The 22,472-nt window shown below is 36.5% G+C and overlaps 1 protein-coding gene across 2 annotated transcripts in view; it reads right to left on the reverse strand.

Annotated features, from left to right (window-relative positions):
* Positions 1 to 3,261: 3,261 nt before the first annotated feature.
* PCDH9 (protocadherin 9) overlaps positions 3,262 to 22,472 on the reverse strand; it is a 699,152-nt gene continuing 679,941 nt past the window's right edge. For both annotated transcript variants that reach the window (XM_057401874.1, XM_057401873.1), the window contains exon 4: positions 3,262 to 4,252. In XM_057401874.1, coding sequence (XP_057257857.1) covers positions 3,882 to 4,252 — 371 coding nt within the window. In that variant the 3' untranslated portion in view covers positions 3,262 to 3,881. The remainder of the gene's footprint in view (positions 4,253 to 22,472) is intronic.

Below are 22,472 nucleotides of genomic sequence, written 5' to 3' on the forward strand. Positions count from 1 at the left end.
GTCCTGTGATTCTCATTGTCTTTTGTTAAAGCTACTACTGCCTCCCTTTGTTCGAAACATCTGAAGGTTACACTTCTGATCAATGTTGTGCTCCTTTTTTCCCTATGTATTTGTTTTCAGTCTTTACCACTCTTGATTTTTCCTCTCCACGGATGTATGTCTCTGGCTTTTATGCCATTTGTATATCCAAAGCTTCCTGAATTTTCTCCCTTAGAGTTTAGTTTACTCCATACTCAAGTCCTTAAGATTCCTTCTGATCATGATTCCTTCCTAAAAGTCAAGAACTATATTAAGCAAGTAATGTGAATTTAATTTTCTTCCTATCTATTTGTTAGAATTGGTTCGTATTTCTGCATTCTCCTTAATTCTTCTCCATGTATTTCTTTGTCTACCTTGAGACAGTTCCTTGGGATAGGGTCCTGACTGCTGTACGTTTAGTAAGAGCTGGCACAGCATAGGGTTAAGTAGGGCTAAATAACTATATTTATGCAGGTTTTCCATTTTCTACTTGGACAAAGGACTTTGGTCAGTGACAGTAAAAATAAAGGACTGTTAAAAAACCCTTTGGTTTATCTTTTTAGCAGTCCTTCAAATGTGTGCATTAGTAAAGAAATAAATAAATGGCACCCAATCTTCCTATCTGAAGAAAAAAAAAAAAAAGTCAGAACTGGCATTAAGAGAGACATCCGTATCGTTCCTGTTTACCAATAATTTTAAGTAATGTTTAACCTCCTAGCTAGCAAACTTGAATAGTTTCCAACATTCAGCTGCCTTCTCATTCTGTGCAGTGGGATTTTAAATTTTTCTTTAAATCTCTTCATCTGGCATAAGCACTGAATTCATGTCATATTTTTTCTTTTTCTTTTTTATCTTTTTTTGGTATTATTTTTAGTTAAATTTGTAAGTTTTAGACAGCAGTACTAGTACTACTGACTGAACAAACCAAATGGTTCTTCATGAATGGGCACTTATTGACTACATGTTTAGGGCCAAATCCAGATTCCTTGGAAACATCTGGAAAATATTCCTTTGGTTTAAATGGGATTAAGACATAGTCCTTCCTTTCTTCCTTCCTTTCTTCCTCCCAAAAAATTAATATTCCACCTGCTAGATATCTAAATCATATATATTTGTGCCCCTCCTGCACAGGTGATGGCAGCACAAAGTAATGGGTTAGAACAGAATATAGTTCTCCTTCTGTAGAGATAGTCACATAATTTATTTTATGCTGTGATAGATGATTTTTCAAATATGTTCTGTTTAAAAGGCACTTATAACTTAAAATAGTGCTATTTGGGTTTTCAGATAATTATTGTATTTCTGGGTTTAATATAGAACTCAAGGTATGTCTGCTTTGAAACTGAGCATGTTAAAGAACAGGTTACTTATATTAATACATCTTTTTCCAGGTTGTTCAGGGCTTTTCTTTTTTTTACTGTACTGCAACAAAAGTGATTATGTAACCACACAAATTTTCCTTGTAACAACGTGTTTACTGTATTTCAATATAACTTTGTTCTATTCTCAAAAGAAACACTGAGGTGTGGCAAGTGCTGACTTTTCTCTATGCTACCACTGTACTGTTGCAAAAACTCATGCAAGGATGCTTATTACATGTGCTTAAGTATGTCTAACAAATCTGGGTTAGATTCTGTCACTTTTGTGCTGGGAAAGTAAAACTTTACCCAATTCAAATAACTCATATTGAGCAAATTCCTACTTTCCATAATAATGACTGAATATAGTCCTCAAGATTCATCATTTGTTGTATATTCCATTCTCATACATACCTATATGAACAAAATGGACCATGATATGCTTAGAAAAATAAGTTGAAATTCAGAATGAAACAAAGAATGAGCCAACCAACAATAACAGAAAGAAAGAGAAATTAACAGGAATAAAATCCCTTAGGCATCTGCCCAAGAACTAACACAACACAATATGGAATTCAGAACATTTATTGCAAGAGCTGAATAACTAAATAACGTTGAACTGGCAAAGCATTAACAAGGATAACTGGTTAGATATATATTCTGTCAAAGTCATCAAACACCCCTCACAAACTGACATAAGTACTGCAATAAGCAATGCACCCCTAACCCATTTTTATGCCTTTTATACTGTGAAGGAAAAAAAAAGGTAAGAAAAAAAGATGTATATATAAAAAAGCGAACGACTATACACAAAAGAATAAAGAAGAAAAAAAGCTTGTGTTTTTGGTAAGAATAAAGTCACCTTCAGATTATCGAAATTTGTTACTTTAAGACTGATATTTCACTGTGGCGTAAGTAACTTTTTTGTTTGTCCGTAAGGACTTTTTTTCTTTTTTTTTTTCTTTTTTTTTTTCATGCTATTTATTTGTGTAGATCATCTGCCATGCCTTAATAAAAGCCACCTAAAATGTTTGGGTTTGGATTTGCTTTGCGTGCAATTTAGATTTTATTAACATTAGGAGACACTCTGCTGGTTTGACTGAGGTGACATGGTACTGGTACCTGCCAGGCATTGACCAACTATGATAATAAACAGTTAAACAGCAATAATTAGAGATTTAACCCTTTAGTTCCCCCAACTAGCCTACCAGGAGAATGCTCTGTTACATCATGAAGGCACAACACATTAGATATTCTGTGGCTATGGTCTAAAAACACTTGTGTTACTACAACGTTAACACAGATGAAGATCAACACAAATGCTGCTGTTTCAGCAATACAAACTGTCTTAGGTATAGACACACACCTATCCAGCTGGAAAAAACATGATCATTGTATTTTGCTCCTGTAGAATTTCCTCTATATATTCCAGCTGAGATGAAGGTCAGCTGCTACTCATTAAATGACAGGCAGCAGCTAATTTGATCAAGGATTACCCTCCACTATTACACCCTCTTACCCTCCACTATAATTTAAATATTTTTCTTTTGTTTTGAAGTTTTCCTGTTTTATGAAACATAGTGGAATTAAAAAAAAAAAAAAAGCTACATTTTTAAGCTCTTACACAAGTCCTTTCATTTCTTAATAGTAAAAAAAAAAAAAAAAGAAGAGAAGGAAAAGAAGAAATTCTACCTAAATTCTGGCACCATTTGCTACTACATAGAATGAAATATATTTTCTTTTTTCCTTTCTATGACCAACCTTCCTTCCCACCCCATTACTCCTTTTTTCTCTTTTAACACAAGTGTTTTGAGTTCCTTGGAACATTGTGTGTCAGACAGACTACTAACACAGAAACACCATCACTGAAAATAAAAGCAAAATGAAAGGAAGTAAAAAGCAACTGTGAAACACAGAAATATGCTACAGTATCTTTTCAAGTGAACTTTATAAGTACACAAAAATTGTAAGTAATAACTGTTTCTATTTACAAGTATTGGAACACTGATGGGCTTACAAGTGTCCATTAACATTGTTAATAGCACAATAGGTTTAATGTTTACAGTTTCAGTTGTTTTGTTTGCAGTATGTTCTCAAGTATAATGGTCCCAGGCATAGATCAATGACAACAAAAGCACAATTTTCTAACTGGATATGCTTTTCAATCATTGCAATCCACTGAACTTTCTTGCTCTCTCACTCTCCAAATGCATCTTCTTTTCATAGCAGCAGTCCAGGTTCAAAAAACAAACAGAAAAAAAGGATATTTGCAAACTGGAGACATTTCTGCAGATTTTAATCTATTTAACAAAAGCACACAACTAGTAGAAACAACTCTCTCCTGTTGCAGGACATCATACCTTCCACGGTGCTAACATAAAGATATGCATATCTCTGCTATGTGAAGCATAGTTCTAGAGGTCTACCCAGTACATAAAGCTCTGACACACACATAGTATTATCAAGTCTAAATAGGCCGAAGTCATTGGTCCAAAGTAACCATTTCTATAACTGGTGCTCCTTTGGAGTGTCGACAGCTCCTGAGGCCTGTTTATAAGACTTCAAGTTGGCCAGAGGAATGTCAGTCATGTGGTTGCCAGGGTTAAAATGACCCTCACTGGAACCATACTGCTTTCGGTCACTGAACTGGTTTCTGTTGCCATCTTCTTTCCAGGTCCTGGTCAATGTGTGTCCATTAACTAGTTTGTCCTTAACCCATTCTTTCTGAGATGTGAAGGTGGAGAGAGGAGACTTTGGCTGTTGGTATTGGCCCAAGCTGGGAGGCATCCAACAGTTGTCTGAGTGACCCAAAACCAGGCATTCTTGAGTACACATCTCTGTAGCTTCAGCCAATCCTCGTGGACCAAGAGGCCCATCTGTAGAAAAAAGAAAAAGGAAAAGAAAAGGAAAAAGAAAAAAAAAGAAAAAGGAAAAGAAAAGGAAAAAGAAAAAAGAAAGAAAGAAAGAAAGAAAGAAAGAAAGAAAGAAAGAAAGAAAGAAAGAAAGAAAGAAAGAAAGAAAGAAAGAAAGAAAGAAAGAAAGAAAGAAAGAAAGAAAGAAAGAAAGAAAGAAAGAAAGAAAGAAAGAAAGAAAGAAAGAAAGAAAGAAAGAAAGAAAGAAAGAAAGAAAGAAAGAAAGAGAAAGAAAAGGAAAGAAAGAAAAAGAAAGAAAGAAAGAAAACAACAAAAAACAGAAAGAAGAAAGAAGGAGAAAGGGAAAAAACAAACAAACAAACAAAGACATAATATTAGGTTGTGATATCTGGCATTAAATTTATACATACCCCTCATGAGAAAATAAGTGATGATTCCACCACAAAATATTGTGCTGATAAATCCCAGATACATTTTAATTCTGTTAGAAAGTAGTTGCTTTGTAGGTCATATATAGGAAGTATATGTATCGTATTTTCCTCCTGTAGAATTTCCTCTCTATGTTCCAGCTTAGATCAAGGTCACTCATTAAATGACAGACTATGAATAATTTGATCAAGGATTCCAAACAAACACCTTTCCCTCTCATCCATCACCATAAATACATACAGGGAGTATATGTCCCACAGGTATATGCACCACCAGAAACATATACAGGGAGTATATGTCCGCTTAGTGTCCAAAAGTGGAAATACAGTTCAATTAGCCCTAAGTTACCTGTTTCAGAACCTACTGTGAATAAACTTAACTCTCAGTCCCACTAAGAAAATAAAACTAGGTAGGTGAAAATGTCAGAGGAAGTAAACAAACCCTTGCCGATTCTGTGTGAGAATTAATGCTGCTTGTTAAATCCTGCAGTTTGGATGTATTCCCTTCTGTTTTCAACTCACTTGACTGCTGCAGAGCCTTGGTGAACTAACAGCCTACTGCAAACAGAAACATCTATACTACCCAAAAACGGGCTTGCCCAGAGGAATGCTCTCTATGTGGGATTACTCTAGTGACTACTAGTTTTACAAACTTGGGTTGATGCATAGTTCTAGACATCGACCCAGTGGATAAAACCCTGATGCACGCTCCCAAAAAGCAAGAGAGAAGTTAACTTTGATGGATTTCATATGAAACCATGAAACACTTCAAACATTGCACATGAAAGAGAACAAAATCTGTAAGGCTTCTGACCATAAAACACATCTCAGATAGCTGCTGTGCAACCATAAAAATCAATGCGTAAATAAAAAAACAAGGCTTATGTAAATCTTGTGCTTGATAAAAAACTGTTCTCATAATTTTTTGCAACTCAGGAAAATGAGACCACAGGAGACAGAAATGAAATCTGCTGAATTACAATGCATATTAAATATCCACATCATTTTTCATACACTACTGAGGACACAGCTGGCCAACTGCAGGCGTCTTGCAATCAGGTAGACAGGTTACCCATGTCTTCAGCAGCACTAAATTCCTCTCAGTCTTACTTAATTTTGAAATAGCTTAATTTGCTCATCTGATTAGACTGGATGTATGAGGAAGGACAAACAAGGAAAAAGGCAGAAAATTCAAGTTTTGTGCTGTTAGATATTTCATAATATCTGCAATATGCTTTGTCATGATTCTCTACTAATTGTATTATAATTCTGAGCAAGAATTTGAGATGCCTTTTCTTGACTTTAGAGTAAAACAGCTGGGTAGTGCTATAGATATTTGAAGAGTTAAGGAGACATATTTCCTTGATTAAACAGCCCAGTGACAGCAAGGAAATGATAGATTGATTTTTGAGAAAGAATGTTAGTAGGTAGACATGAGTAGGGAAGTTACAAAGCATTTTAAAAAAGCAGTACTAATCAGAAGAAAAATGTCAGTGGTATATCAGCAAAAAGCCCCATATCTTTATAATAATAAAATTGAGACTCAAAATTAGAAGTGAGGACACACTTTCTGTGTTATGGTGCCAAAGAAAATGTCACTCTCTTGTACTCCATGAACATAGAATGGATTACCCTTAGTAACAGATTTTTTTTTCTGAATACTAAATTATCCCAATTAATTTTATGGAATTTACTTTTCTTTCCTAGTTGTTTGTTGGGGGTTTGCATTTGTTTGTTTGCTTTTTGTTTTGTTTTTTGTTTTTAACTGGCACGTTATAAATTCCACAGATTATCAACCCGCTGCTTTTATACACACATACAGAAAATGCAATCAGGTATATTTCTGTATGTTACAATGTAATTTCCTAATCTTATCTCTGAGAAGCTCCTCTTTGAATGTCTAGAGACTATACAGTACACTGTTGATGTGACAGAATATAATAAACCGTAATTAAACTTGCTTCTGCATTCCCTGTAAAAGAAGGAGTCCTATTGCTGACAACTAGAGCATGAACAATGTACAGAATCAGTGCTGCTTTCCATTTAGATCAATACAAGGTGAAATAATTAAGCCAGAAGGATTAGAAAACAAAAGAAAAAGCAACTGTAAAGTAGGAGTTTAGCAGAAATTTCAGTGAACCTTGATTCTAAAATGAGAACTATGATATTTCCCTGGAAAAGAGAGATTCTTTTTTCTACAGAGCCCTTATTTGAATCCTCTAGTATGAAGTTATAACCAACCTGAGGCAGGTACCTAGTAAAAAAACCCCAATAATAAGGAAGTACTCATGGTACATTCTTAACATTCTCAAACATTATTCTATAGGTTAAAAGTTGATTTCTTTTTTTTTTCCCTGACCACAGAAATCTAATTTTGATTATTTTTTTCCCCATTTTCAGGGGAAAATGGGAAGTGGCAGAACTATTTTCAACTTGCCTACTCTCAAAGTACAATGCTATCTTGCTGACCAAGGAGAAAAGATATGACAGGGATTAATACTTTCAAAACACAAAGAAAACCTTTCACCACAGAATGACACATTTCACGAAATACAGTGCATGGACTTTGTGCTTCCAATCTACAGTGGAAAAAAAGGTTAGCAGGAGAGTCTTCAGTACTACAGCTCTAAAAGAGGGAAGGTATTTTTTCTGTTTAGTTAAATATATTTCAAGAGATAAGACATACATTACCATTTAAAATTTAAATTAGTAATAAGGTGGCTTTATTTTGGACTAAATATACATGTGGCCCTATAACTCTTCAGAAGATTTATTTTCTCTGTTTTGTGTTCTGTAGTAACAGTTCTAGGCAGTTAATGCCATTAAACTCAGAATGAATTTTAAACATCCTTTGCTTTAGCCATCTGTAAGTTGACAAACTTCCTGGAAAGCACTGGAGTACTTAGATATCTTTTTCTGTGAGAAGCAGACAGGAATAGAATCATAGTATCATAGAATAGTTAGTGTTAGAAAGAACATTAAGATCATCTAGTTCCACCCGCCCTGCCATGGGCAGGGACACATCACACTAAACCATGTCACCCAAGGTTCTGTACAACCTGCCCTTGAACACTGCCATGGATGGAGCATTCAAAACCTTCCTGGGCAGCCCATTCCAGTGCCTCACCACCCTAACAGGAAAGAATTTCTTCCTTATACCCGATCTAAACTTCCCTTGTTTAAGTTCTAACCCATTACCCCTTGTCATGTGTCATGGTTTAAACCCAGTCAGGCAACTCGTTCACTCACTCCCCCCGGCTTCTTTCTCTCCCCCTACTCCCGGAGTTCAAAAGAATGCAACTCCCATGGGTTGAGATAAGAACAGTTTAGTAATGTCGTGGTTTAAACCCAGTCAGGTAATTCGTTCGCTCACTTCCCCCCCCCTTTCTTGCCCTCCCCCTGCTCTCGGAGGGATGGAGAGGAGAATCAAAAGAATGCAACTCCCACGGGTTGAGATAAGAACAGTTTAGTAACTAAGGTGTAACACAAATCACTACTGCTACTACCAGTAATAACAATGATAAAGGAAATAACAAGGGAAGAGAATACAACATCTCACCACCAGCCAACCGATAACTTGCCCCCTCAGCCCGACCAAGCACCGACCGATACCTCCTCCAACCCTGCAGTGCCCCAGCCCCTTCCGGCTCACTCCCAGTTACATCCTGGGCACCTCTTTGACGTGCTGTGGTATGGAATACCTTGTTATCAGCTCTTTGGTCAGTTTGGGTCAGGGTGTCCTGTCTCTGCTTCTTCCTGGCCCTTCCGGGTAACACTCCATTACATCCTGGGCATGGCAGACCTCTTTGGTCAGTTTGAGGCTTTCTCTCCTCCCTGGCAGAGCATGAGGCTCACAAAGTCCTTGGCCAAACCAAAGCATCAGGCTGAAAGTCAAAACACAGCACTGCACCAGCTACCAAGACGGAGAAAAATGACTGCTACTGCTGAACCCAGGACATCCTGTCACTACAGTCCCTAGTAAATAGTTCATTTCCAGCAACCCAAGAGGCTCCCTTCAGATACTGGAAGGCTGCTAGGAGGTCTCCACGCAGCCTTCTCTTCTCCAGGCTGAACAGCCACAACTTTCTCAGCCTATCTTCATAGGCTCCATAGGCTGGAGGTGCTCCAGCCCCCTGATCATCCTCGTGGCCCTCCTCTGGACTTGTTCCAACAGTTCCATGTCCTTTTTATGCTGAGGACACCAGAACTGCACACAATACTCCAGGTGAGGTCACACAAGAGCAGAGTAGAGGGGCAGGATCACCTCCTTCGACCTGCTGGTCACACTCCTTTTGATGCAGCCCAGGATACGGTTGGCTTTCTGGGCTGCAAACGCACACTGCCGGCTCATGTTCATTTTCTCATCAACCAACACCCCCAAGTCCTTCTCCGCAGGGCTGCTCTGAATCTCTTCTCTGCCCAACCTGTAGCTGTGCCTGGGATTGCTCCGACCCAGGTGTTGGACCTTGCACTTGGCATGGTTAAAATTCATGAGGTTGGCATCAGCCCACCTCAGAAGTGTGTCAAGGACCCTCTGGATGGCATTCCTTCCCTCCAGTGTATCAACTGAACCACACAGCTAGGTGCCATCGGCAAAATTGCTAAGGGCGCACTCAATCCCACTGTCCATGTCACCAACAAAGATGTTGAACAAGACCAGTCCCAACACCGATCCCTGAAGGACACCACTTGTTACTGGTCTCCAGCTGGACATTGAGCCATTGACAACAACTCTTTGTGTGCGGCCATCCAGCCAGTTCTTTATCCACCAAGTTGTCCATCCATCAAATTGATGTCTCTCCAATTTAGAGACAAGGATGTCATGCAGGACAGTGTCAAACACTTTGCACAAGCCCAGGTAGATGACATCAACTGCTCTACTCCTGTCCATCAGTTCCATAGCCCCATCATAGAAGGCCACCAAATTGGTCAGGTAGGATTTCCCCTTAGTGGAGCCATGCTGGCTGTCACCAAGCACCTTGTTGGTTTCCATGTGTCTTAGCATGCCTTCCAGGAGAATCTGCTCCAAGATTTTGCCAGGCACAGAGGGGAGACTGACTGGTCTGTAATTCCCTGGGTCATCCATTTTCCCCTTCTTGAAAATATATTTCCCTTTTTCCAGTCATCAGGAACTTCACCTGACTGCCATGATTTTTCAAATCTGATGGCCAGCAGCTTAGCAACTTCATTCGGCAGTTCCTTCAGGACCCGTGGATGGATTTCATCATGTCCCTTGGACTTGTGTACGTTTCGGTTCTTAAGATGGTCTTGAACCAGATCCTCTCCTACAGTGGGCTTAGGATCTTCATTCTCACAGTCCCTGTGTGAGAATAGTTTAGCAATTCATACTCTGTGTGTGCATAGGGTAGCTATGTTCTGGAGGAGCTACTCCGTGGGATTTTTTGTTTTAACAAAAATACCACTGTCCCATTAAGACTTCAAAAATTAATTGTGTGCAAGTCCTCCTACAGTCAACCTTCCCTATGCAAAGATTTCAGCCAAAGGCAAGACCATGGTAGTCTCTGTGGCTGACCAATTACAATTTTTTTATGGATGTAGGTCACACCAATGACAGTTAGAGACAGAGTGAGGCAGAAGGAGAGGGCTGTAGGAGAACTTTAGCTGAGGCAGAAGGAGAGGACAGTAGGAGATCTTTAGCTGCATAACTGTTCAAATAGCTGTGAGGTATAGTGTAAGTCTACAGATGCTTATATGAAAAAAATCTGTGAATAAAATGCATGTCCAGAATTGAGAATATGTTCAGACTCCTACTCAAGTGAGCGTGCATATTTTCCAATGCTCTGACTCATGTTTTCTTATCTGTAAAAAAGGGACTATTTTTTGCCTTAGCAAAATATTGTAAGGCTTACATTTACAAAATACATTGCAAGACGTCATCTCATATATTATCAACAATTATTGTTTTAATAACAAGAGAAAAAGAAATACACAAAGCATTATTTTTTTTTTTTTTTTAGAAATGAAGATTATTAAAATAATATATTTTACTGTTGAGCTGCCACAAGGAATGATCATGCTTACTGATCTTGGAAGAAGGCAGCTTCATTCATAATGCACATGTTGCCTATCACACCTTGTCGTGGTTTAAACCCTAGCTGGACAGCTTGTTCACTCACTCCCAGCCAGGCTGAGAGCAATCGAGACTTCCCCCCCCCCCGGGGCTCTTCCCTTCCCCGCTCCCAGAGGGATGGGGAGGAGAATTGAAAGAGTGCAACTCCCATGGGTTGAGACAAGAACAATCCAGCAACCAATGCACAGCACAAATCACCACCGCTACCACCAAGGAGCCCGAAGAAATGAGTCCGACCCAGAAGCCCCTGTCCTTCCAGGTAACTCCCAGTTACCGCCCCCACCACCTCGGGCATGACGTGCTGTTGTATGGAATACCTCTTTGGCTAGCTTTGGTCAGGCCTCCCATCTCTGCTTCCTCACAGCTACTCCTCCTCCCTGGCAGAGCATGAGCCTCACAAAGTCCTTGGTCAGGGTAAACATCACTTAGCAACAACCGAAAACATTGGTATCACCAGCACTGTTCCCAGGCTGGAAGTCAAAACACAGCACTGCACCAGCTACCAAGAAGGAGAAAAAAATGACTGCTACTGCTGAACCCAGGACATGCCTGTTTTCCAGTTAAGGCCTTCAGATACAAGCATAATGTTTTTGTAAATATTAGAGGCTAATAATGATGGTGATCATCATTTAAGAGAATCTATAAATGTCCTACTGTAAGATACTGGAAAAAGATGAAAAACAGATTTGGGAAAAAAGGATCTCACCTACAAAAAAAAAAAAAAAAATCTGTGTATTTATGTTATCAAGTATAGACAGCTTATTCTTTTCTAAGACTCCTTATTTTTTTCTGGTTGCTATTTAGTAGCATAAAGTGAAAAGATCATGAGCAGTATGGTGGGAGAAAGGTCTTCTGGGGGTAGCTTGCGCTGAAGAATTTGCTGCTTCGTATTGAGAAAGTGTAATGTTGCCTTAATGGCAATTATCTCTCTCCTCCACCATTGTTGAGCAATAGTTTTTCCCCAGTTTTCTAAAAGTTGTTTCATTACCACGTACGATGACACCACTTAAACAAACTGCTCCTGCTACTTTAATTTTATAATTGCATTAATTTCTTTCCTTTCTCTTCATAAAAATGTCACTGAGATTTCTGTATCAAGTTTTTCCACTCTGAAGTACTTTATTGATATGTGTGTTGTTTTCTTTTTTTTTAAGTATTTGTTCTCTGAACAATCCCTAATCTGTGAGGCTGGTTATCAGTCTTGGCTGCTTGAATATATAATGAAACAAGTGCTGATAAAACTGTACAAGCCATCTGTCTCTGGAGCTAAATGTTTTGAAAGCAAACACGAAAGTGCATAACAAACACTCCCTTAAATTGTCTTTGTAAATATTTATATCAAATCTTACCCCAAAATGCGTTTTTGTTGTTATTTTATTTTGTTAATAGCTGTCAAGCAGATGCATGACTTGCTTACTCAAAAGCAAACAGGTGTAAGAAGGAAAATAATGTATGCCACTCAAGAGTCAGTCATACCCTAATTTCTGTGTGGTCTTTTATCTCTTTTATTATACCCAGAAGCTAAACTGCTATTTCATTGATTAACTTACTGCTGCAATTAGCAACTAGCTTCTGGTGTGTTGACCAGCTGCTTTTCAACCTGCTTCTCCAAAACTCTCTGTCTTTAAGCCAGAAAAGTCATTCTTCAATTCTGAAAGAGTCAAGACCACAGGATAAATTCCACTAGTGAGACCTTTTAGTCTCAGAAAAAAAAAAAAAAGAATAGGTATTTTTTTGTCTGAGGGATACTAACAGTAAGTATAGTAGATTTGAACACTGCCACAGTTGTGTTTCAGGCAATCATATTTATTTAACTTTTTATATTGCACCTTAAAAAAAGAAAGAAAACAACAGCAACATTTTCAGTTCTATTTAACCTCAAATACAGAAAGTGTTTTTAGGCTTTCAAGGGCTGCTTTACTAAATGACCTTATCTGAGACCAAATATTTTTACAGCCTTCCCCACATCGATTGGAACTAAAGTGACATCATTACATTTCACAGAGGTTTTGCAATTGCTGTATTTAGTAAGTGTAAAACCTGGAAAACAGTTTATAATGAAAAAAATTCTTTTGACCTTTTTTTTACTTTTACATATCAGACAAATAAATGAGACTGTTCTTTATTTCTGAACTGTAGAAAAAAAATATAATCCAAAACTACACATGCTGTGCTGAATGTGTTTTCTTGGTATTATTAATTAACTGCAAGATTCAGTGACTACTAAAAATATATTTTTAGTGGCTCCTTCCATGGTCATTCTACCTGGCACAGTCAGTGCTGATAAAATCACATTCTGTACCCAAATCACCTTGCTCCATGGTCCCTGGATTCCTACCATTGCTGCTGTCAATTTTGGTAGACTTACCACCATCACCTTGCAACCTGCTGCTTCTCTCTTCCCTTCCTGGAATTGCATCCTCTGTACTCACATACAAACCAAGAAACCCCTGCTAGTTCCTGTTCTCTGTCTTGGCTCAATCTTCTTTTTCATCATCACTGAACTAAATAATAACATAAGGTTAGATTATATCTGCATTACTTAGCAGAGATAAGGTGCAAGAACCCTTAATTAGCACAATAAAAGGCAGGACAGGAAGCAGAGGTGTAAAAGTGGGTGTAAAGTACTGCCTAGAATACAGAAATGCAGCAACTAAAGTATTTTCTGAAAAGACAGGGAAACCTGGAAGGACAAGATTTTCTACACAATTCTGTGAAGTGCTTAAGTGATCCAGATGGGTTCCACAGAAATGTAGGTGTTTAAGATCCAAACTATAATTTCAAAAAAATTGATTCTATGGACATTTTCAAATGCAACACTATTCAACTGCTTGAAATTCTGTTCCTACACAGAACTGCCTCAGAGATCCCTTCATGTCTGAATCTTTTCAGAGTAAAAAAATGTAAGTGTTCACTTCCCTTTATATCTTGAACATCTAAATGGGTTTGGCATTTTAAGAGTACAACTAATATATGCCAACAGGTTGTAGCCTTGAACAGTATAGCAATGCGGTAGCCTGGGTTTTTTTCTCCTCCAGTTTATACCCATAGGCTGATCACAGACAGGGCACCTGCCTTTTATTTCAAACATTGTGCAGAGGCCACCTGTGGTTAGAACATTTCCAGAAGGCTCAGCTCCAGCTCCCTTTTCTTCCTGGTAGATTCTGGTCCTTCCCTCTTACAGATGTACAAGAACCAACCTTGGTCTTCGTAAGAAGTGCTCTTCTGAGAAATAAAAAATTATTATGACACACTGCAAAGGAGGGGAATTCTTACACACCCAGGGAATGCTGAAACTACTAATCTGCTACAGAAAAGGTAGCTGTTAATACCATGATCACATAGAAAGTATTCTATATTTCTTGTTTCAAGTTTCTTTCATTTATGGCTGCATTGCAAATGTTACAATGAAAGTGTTTGTTACTTAGGTTGTTATATTTAATTTCTTTTTTTCTTGTATCCTTCCTAGAAGTTTAATACCATTACCAAGTTACACCTCCATCAGTAATGGCTCTGTTGTCAATATGTTATTTTTATCTGGCCTAACATTCTGTGCCTACTTCCAGTTACTTTCTCTGCATTGACATATATGTATATAAACCTCTACGCATTTCAATGTGTGCATGTTCAGGAACTAGTCACACACCACAAAGTCTTTGAAGCACTGGCAGCCTAGAGAAAATTTCAGTTCAGTTCACTGCATTTTTCAAGGCAAGACATCTTCCAAGAAATGAACTTCGTTTTACCATGCCCTTGATAATAAATAAAGCCTTTGGTTTCCCTAGACCTGCTTACCTAGACATTTCTTGAAAGGAATTTTGTGGCCTGTTTCTGCAGATGGGAACAAATAAGCTACTTTATCTACTCTCTAGCTAGTTGCAGAGCAAGTGCCACAAGACTAAGTTTGCATGTTGCCATGGGTAAGCAAATACATATAGAAAGTATTAGGAATTTCAGCAGTGTTTAGTATTTTAGAGTTGTTAATAGTCCCATGAAGTCTTCCAAACCAGCTTGTTTGGAAATAAAAAGTTCCGTCTATAGACAGGCCACATTTACATTTGCTCCTGCCATCTAAACACTCCCCTGAAATTACTTCAGCTGTATGTTACTACATTTCTGGTTTAGTTCTGTGGGTTTTATAACAGAAACTATTTAGTACTAGATTTATTTAGGACTTAACGCTTAGTGACATCTCAGAGTATGAAATACGTTTTCATAACATAGTGTCAGTTCCTCTTGGTTGCTTGAAAAGTCACAGGGATTTAACTAGATTCTAGCCCTCAGCTGTCCATAGAAGATAGCGAGCAAGCCATTTTGTGATCAATACTGAATACACCTTATGTGACTGCTGAGCTTGTGAGATAGAAGGGGTCAAGTTTGTTTAGTCTTTATGAATAGATAGATGAATTGACTATTCTTAGACTAGTGACTATTATGCAGGAAACTTACACTCTCTGAAATCACAAGGGCATGGTCCATGCAGCCAAGGGTGTAGGAAGTTGCCACAGGAGGCTTTCTAAAGCAGTCATGGTCTGAGCTCTCACTGAACAGCCCAAACCTGGATAGTTCAGTGCTCATCACTGGTGATAAAAATCCAGCTCTGTTACCTATCATGGATGGACTTCATATTGCCTCAATGGCATTTCTATGCCATTCTTCCTCCCCTCCTCCGACTCCCCCCCAGAATTTAACTGGGTGAAACTTTATACTTTGGAGTAAAAAACTGTAGGTTCACTACATAATCTATTATTCTATGATTCTTTCCAGTCTTAAAATTCTATTTATCAGCAAATATTAACATAAAATTCTATTCTGTATAAACTTTTCCTGACAAATGTATCAAATTGTAGCATACTCTTTAGACTTACAGAACATGCAAAATAATATATGGGATTGTTATTCTGGTTTAATGCCCTCTGTCATTAAAAAAACAAACCCAACCAAACAAAAAACAACCAAACCCCCCACCCTCACCCCCTGCAATTTGTATTCTCAGCTTAAGTGTCACATTGTGAATGCAGGCAGTCACCTTCCAGGAAGAACAGGAGAAAAGAAATGCAAACAGGATTTGGCGATAACCTGTTTTGTTAACAAATAAATAACGATTAAATGTTTTACACATCTCTCATACAGATTTCATTCTTTGGTCACAGATGATAAGTCAACATTTGCAAATGGAGATAGTCCAAATACAATAATACATGAGCAGCCAGAACAGCAGATTCTCTCCCTGAGAGGATATTGTTATTTAGACAGAATTTATGGCACACAAAGAGCAGACATCATATCTTTATAAATTCGTACCCATCTTTAGCATGACATGGAACTCATCCGTCTTTTCATCTGTTGAAGCTACTCCTATGAAGAATGCTACCTCATCTTTATTTTCTCAAAATAAGCTTTTTTTTCTTCCCCCATTTTTTTTTCCCCTATATACATGCAGTTTTAACAGAACAATCTAGAAAATCAAAATGCCACTGAGAATTCAAATAAACTTTCTAAATTTGACTGGATCATTTATTGAGACCAAAGCACAGTGAGTGTTCAAATATTTGAAATAATATTCATTTTCAGCATTAATCTTTTTTTGTTATGTAGCTCTTCATATTGCTGCCTAAAAAAATTATTTATTCACCATAACATCCCAAAAAGTAATGATGGTTGGTGATAATAAAATATTTATAAAGCACCCCATGGTCACAATCATTTACAATTTTTTTTCTCTTACATCTAAATATTTATGGTACTTGATCAAAATATTCTGTTGAATTGATTTACAAGCAACCTGCTGAGACAGCACCACGTTTGACATGGTCACATTTTCTGATCTATTAATATGCCCTAAAGCTGGTGTCAGTCAAAAAACGACTTAAGTAACAATTATTTGGAAGATTCTGTTAACTGTTTATCATAAAATCAAATTATGGTGAGTAAATTCTACAAATTGCATGTGAGAAAAAGGAGTATTCAAAGTGGAAAAAAAACTATTATTCAAAATGAGAAAAACTGACAGAATGCTGTGAAACTAAGCTGAACAATATTTATTTCAACACTGTACAATTTTATAAACATTTTTGCAGCTGATAATGCCTGACTAGTAACTCACATAGAGAAGAAAATAAATAAAACTAGTCAACCTGAATTTGATTTGATTTTTATGATTCTTAAAAGGAGTCTGAATTAAAGAGTTGTTTCTCCTGATCACTTTCTAACTTACAGTAAAAGCCTGACTTGTGATGAATACAGATAATGCCTTGAGGGTAGCATGATACCTTGTGATTTTATCCAAGTAAGGCTATTAACTTTCCTGATGCATAACTGAATGAAAGCACAATTCACCATCATATAGATATATATGATGAACTATGCTATGTGTACAATTATATATAGTGTGTGTTTTATTTGTATATGTATATCATACACTTTCTATTTTTTATTTCATACATATTTTATATATATATTCTATCTCACCATCTAAATCTTTTATCTTCATTTAATAACAGAATGCATTTAATAAAGTGATGCCCATTGAAGTGAACATTATCACTCACAAAATGAGCAACTGCATTTCCATGCTCAAATTGGGTATGCGGGCATCCTTACCTCCTTCTGTTATCAATGAAGAAGCATTTGCACGAAGTGATTCAGCTCTCTGAAGTCCTGATTCACTTTCTGGAGGTGTGAGTTTCTGTCCATTCATGAAAAAAGAATCAATGGATGGCAATTACATCTAGCTCTATGTATTTAAAATAATGAGTCCAGATCATTATGCCACCATTCCAGAAGGTCTTAGATTAATTCACTTCGATATCTGAAAATGCACTTGCATAAAGTTTTTTTCATTACAAAATGGTTCCAGCAGTCAGTAAAATAAAACAGCAGATGACTACACTATCCAAAATACCCAAATTGAAGTGCATCTCAGGCATGCTCAGAAAGGGAGATCCTGTGAAGCCCGGAAGAGGCTTATTGGAGGGAGCCTGCTATAATCAAGTTATCTTTCAGAAAATAAATACTTTGGGATTATTCTACTTCTCCACACTCTGAACTAAGTGGAAGACCCTGAAATGCTGCTAATTTATAAAAGGGAGAAGACCGTGATTGTTGAAGTTTCCTGAAGTCTTGAAAGTAGGACAGATCATACAGTTAAAAGCCTGGAACACATGTAACTGCAAAGAAAAGAAAATTATAAAATTTATGGGCAAGATTTAGAAAGGAATCTTTGTAAGTTATGTACTGCACCACAAAACTATTTGAGTTTTAAATTAGGGAAAAACTTTATATTCAAACAGAGATGCATATAGTTTTATTTATTGTACTTATCTCCACAGTTTCCTCAGACCATTCTTAGGGCTAATGAAACCCAAACCATCTATTAAATTTTAGTAGTTTCGTTAGTTTATATTAATCTTCTTTGATGAGTCATTCAGTAATTCACCCCAATATCTCCAGTTCTCTTGTAAGACTGAAACATTGCCAATTTTCCTGTAGTCTTGAAATATCACATATTCTGCTATTAGTTTAATATATACATGATAGCTTAAGAAAAAGGGTTTCTTTATTTCCATTGCAAGTTTTGTTGTTTTTTTTTTTTAAATATGAGACATTGTATTCTAATAAAATATAATTTCTTTTTTTTAAAAGGACATATTTTAAGATTGCACAAAACTTTGTTCTTTTAAGCAAGTTCTAGAAATAGCAATAGGCTGTGTTCAACAGAACTTGATGAAAAAGACTGCACAGTTTCTAAAACATAACCTTACTGCTCTTATCACTCACCACAGAAATGTATAAAGAAGAAAACAGGATCGGGACCACAGCAAGAGTTATCTTATTTAATCACAGAGAGTAGCATTCTTCATTAAAAATAATTTTGAAGGAAAAGGTTATTTCACCATAACTGTACAACTTATTTCACTGTCTTACTGCCTTTCAAGACTTCCAGGAATTTGGTCCCAAAATTCAGTATATTTCTGCATTCCTGTAAGTTTTGTTTTTTTCTCAAACGAACCAAAATTTTTGAGGCATTCCTAGGTGGGATTGTTGGCTTGTTTCTCTCCAAAAGTAACAAGTTTGGGATTTTATCTTGAGAAAAATAATTACACATTATTAACTCCAGGACCTTTATAAAATTTAAAACATAAATTCCTGTCTCTAGGAACAACCAGTGTAGCTTCATTTCAAATTCTATCACTTAGTTGCATTTTTGAACATTTAGCCTTTTTCTCTAAGTACTATTTCCTAGCATTTGATTAACCTTTGTAAAGCAGCAAGTGCCAAAGTAAACATTTTCCCCATGATTTTTGAATAAATAAAAGAGAGAAAATCTATTGTCTACTTTACCCAATAAATTAAAAAGTAGGAAAAAAAAAAAAAAGACAATATCACAAAGTTACAAATCTTATACTCCAGATGACAATTCATCTAAAAGCAAAATAAAAATGCAGACATGTATTATGGTTTTTTAAAACATAATACTACTTCATTACAGCTATATAATCAAAGATTAAATTTAAGCTGAAATGTATCTTTTTTCTATGAAGCCCTATTAATATGTATGTTTCACTTCTTCACTTTTGTGTTTTCCTATTCTCCTTAAGTACAATTCAGACCAAAACTGAATTTAGGTTAAACTGAACTTGTTGCAAATTTGGGGCAGATGCCTTATGTGTAAGTGCTATTATGTAACTAAGTCATTTAACTGACTTGAAAAGACCTTTCGAAGTACACTTCTTGTTGCAGATTTAGAACCTAAATCTGGCAACTACTTGTCCTACCTTAGGCTACCTGAATCTGAATAACTGAAGTACAGAACAGGAGAAAGTGCTTAAATGAGGTGCCAAGAAAGGCTGATTATATTGATGATTTTGTCTTCCATTCTAAACAGAAATGTATGTTTGATAAATTTCAGAGGACACAGATGCCAGAGATGCTATTAAACTAATCCAAAGATGAAAGAACCATTTCCTTATTCGGCTTGTATAATGGCATCTCATTTAGTTCATTTTGTAAAATTCAGCTCAGTGCCAGTTGAGTTGTCAGAACTGTAGTCATTTTACACACGGAATATTAGAAAGTGCTTTCCTTCATTATCTCTGAGCTACACCTATGCTTCAGTTCCTTTAAAAACTATTTTCTTCTACATCTTTTTTTCAGAAGACATATCCATAAGTGTCTTAATGAGCTTATATAGTTTACAGTAAAACTCCCATTAAACAAATGTTCTTGAGTCAGAACACTTAAATTTTCTTAAAACATGCTTGAAAATTAAACTATGTTGCATTTAGTCATTACATTCAATATCCTGAAAATTAACACGGAAGCAATGCGTGTACACACTATTTTCTGAATACTTTTAGTTAGTCTTATTGTAATCCTTGGCAAGAGCTATACTTCTGGGCTTTCAATCTAACCTGGAAGACTGAAAAAGAAAAAATCTTAGTGATTTTAAAGAGGAAATCAAACCATATCTTACATGAAAAGTGAAACCACATTTAATGGAGGCTGAAAACTTTGCCTTTTTTTTATTCTTCTATTTAATGAAGCATCTCAGCAAACCAAGCCTTCCAGACTTCTTACATTTATTTTTTGTTGTGTTTTATTTATTCATGCAAGAGAAGCTGTAAAGTAGGCCATTTTAATTTGCATCCAAATCTAAGTACATGGTAAAAAGATTGTCTGAAATGAGTGTTGAAAGTACACATATGGTAGCTCTCCATTAACACATATAGATGAATAGCCTGGATCCATCTCCAGGTGCCTGAACTTTTTTAAACAAACAAATAATAAAAATATTATTTATTTTTGAATGGATCAAAATGGCTTGAGAGAGATACTAAAAAAAGAATTGTTCTTATGAGCACAGATCATGAACACTTACAAATGTAGCAATCTCTTTACATTCTCATTTATGATTATATGTAGCCTGGTTTCTCAAGTAATCAAAAACACACTCATTGAAAGTCTGCGAAATTTTGTTTATATGGAAAACAATTTTTGGCCAGGAGCATACCAAGAAAAACTGTTGTTTTACTTTCCTAAAACCAATTTTTGTATAATACCAAAAGACAAGATTTAAAACCGCTTACCTCCTTAGAAATTTATATTCCTTGCCCAATCATGTAAGAAGTTGACAATTCCTGTAACATGAGAGTTGCCAATGCTTGGTATTTCACTGGAGTTTCTTTTAGGTTCCAGCTTGAAACATAAAGTGTAATTTCATATATTTGAATTTATTGGTTTTATTTTCCATCTTGTAATAATAATTAAAAAAAAGAAAAAAAAAGAGAAAAATCAATGCATAATATAATTTTGGGCTCATACTTAATGAGGTATGTCATAGGATTGTCATATTCAAGCCTCTGAAAATAATGGGCAATATAAACAGCTTTGTGCTTACTCAATGTGTTGTAGAATTGAAAAACTGTGAAGGAACTCAGATTAACAACCTGTATGAAATAATACATATTCCTTAAAGATTAAATGAAGAATTCCAGTTGCCAGATTTAGTTCACATAACATTTACGCTGCTTCACCTCCCTGGCAGGAACTGCACTGCAGATGTTAATTAACATTTATAGAATGCCTTGTCAAAACATCTAAGAATTATTGTTCTGTTAATGACTTTGTCCCAGACTTGAGTTCAATGACTGATTTGAGCTGAAGAACACTAAAAAGGATCACTGACACTTGGTTAGGACACACTGTCTTTCCCTGCAAAGCCCAGCTATGCATGGCTTTGAGCCAACAATTTAGCTTTAGAATAAGAACTACTATAAAACTGTAGTTATGAGGGAATTAACAGTCACATTTAAGAAGATTATTAACTTGTCAAGTGAGTTAATTTATTAAATGGTAACTTCAGAGGCAGCAAGTCATTTAGAAACAATGCCAAACACTTAAGAGCACAATGGCCTATCTGAGATGCCAGAATACTTTTTCAGTAGACAAACAAAAGTATTCCAGACCAATTTATTTGATGGGATAACAGAGACAGGCAGCTGTTTCTCCACACATTCATTAGACACATGCTGCTTCTCCTTCGAAATAGGTTGAAGTTTTGCCACTGCCTTCACTGAATGTAAAACTGGGTCTTTTGTCTCCCTAGATCACCAAATTAATTTTAACAGAAAGCCTGATTTAGGAAGGCATGCACTGAAGGAAACAGATCAACTCCCTTGTGAATTACAAGTCATTCCTTTAGCATTTAGCTTCCCTATATACTACACCAATTCTTCCTTTACAATTTCTTCAGCTGAAGACTTTACTTTTTCCAAGTTGTCTATACATAGTTCTGCTTACTGTCTTTTTGACATGTTTTCAACTCAGGTCTCACCAGTATTCCTGTGTTTTTTTCTCCAAAAAAATATTTCCTTCCACCACATTCTCAGCTGCATGGAAGGTAAGTTCTTCTCTTATACATTTATAAGACTGATTTTAGTTACCAGATTTCACTTAACATGAGTGAGTGGCTTCTTTTTGTACTTCATTTGGGTATAAAGCTTAAGATTACTTAAATACAGAGTCATAAATTGGGATTCATTCCACCCCAGATTACAGCTCTAGAGACAGTCATCTGAGTTTATTATGCAGGGAAGATTTCATCTTATATATTTGTAACTTTAAAGATCAAGGTGATGAAATGCTACAGAGGAGACAAGTATAGGACTGAGATTCAGATTCAGGTTCAAAATATAGCTATCAT

Source organism: Pezoporus wallicus, unplaced genomic scaffold (assembly GCF_028554395.1).
Source record: "Pezoporus wallicus isolate ANWC-B61680 ecotype Strahan unplaced genomic scaffold, APGP_CSIRO_Pwel_v1 contig_6926, whole genome shotgun sequence".
NCBI classification, from domain to species: domain Eukaryota; kingdom Metazoa; phylum Chordata; class Aves; order Psittaciformes; family Psittacidae; genus Pezoporus; species Pezoporus wallicus.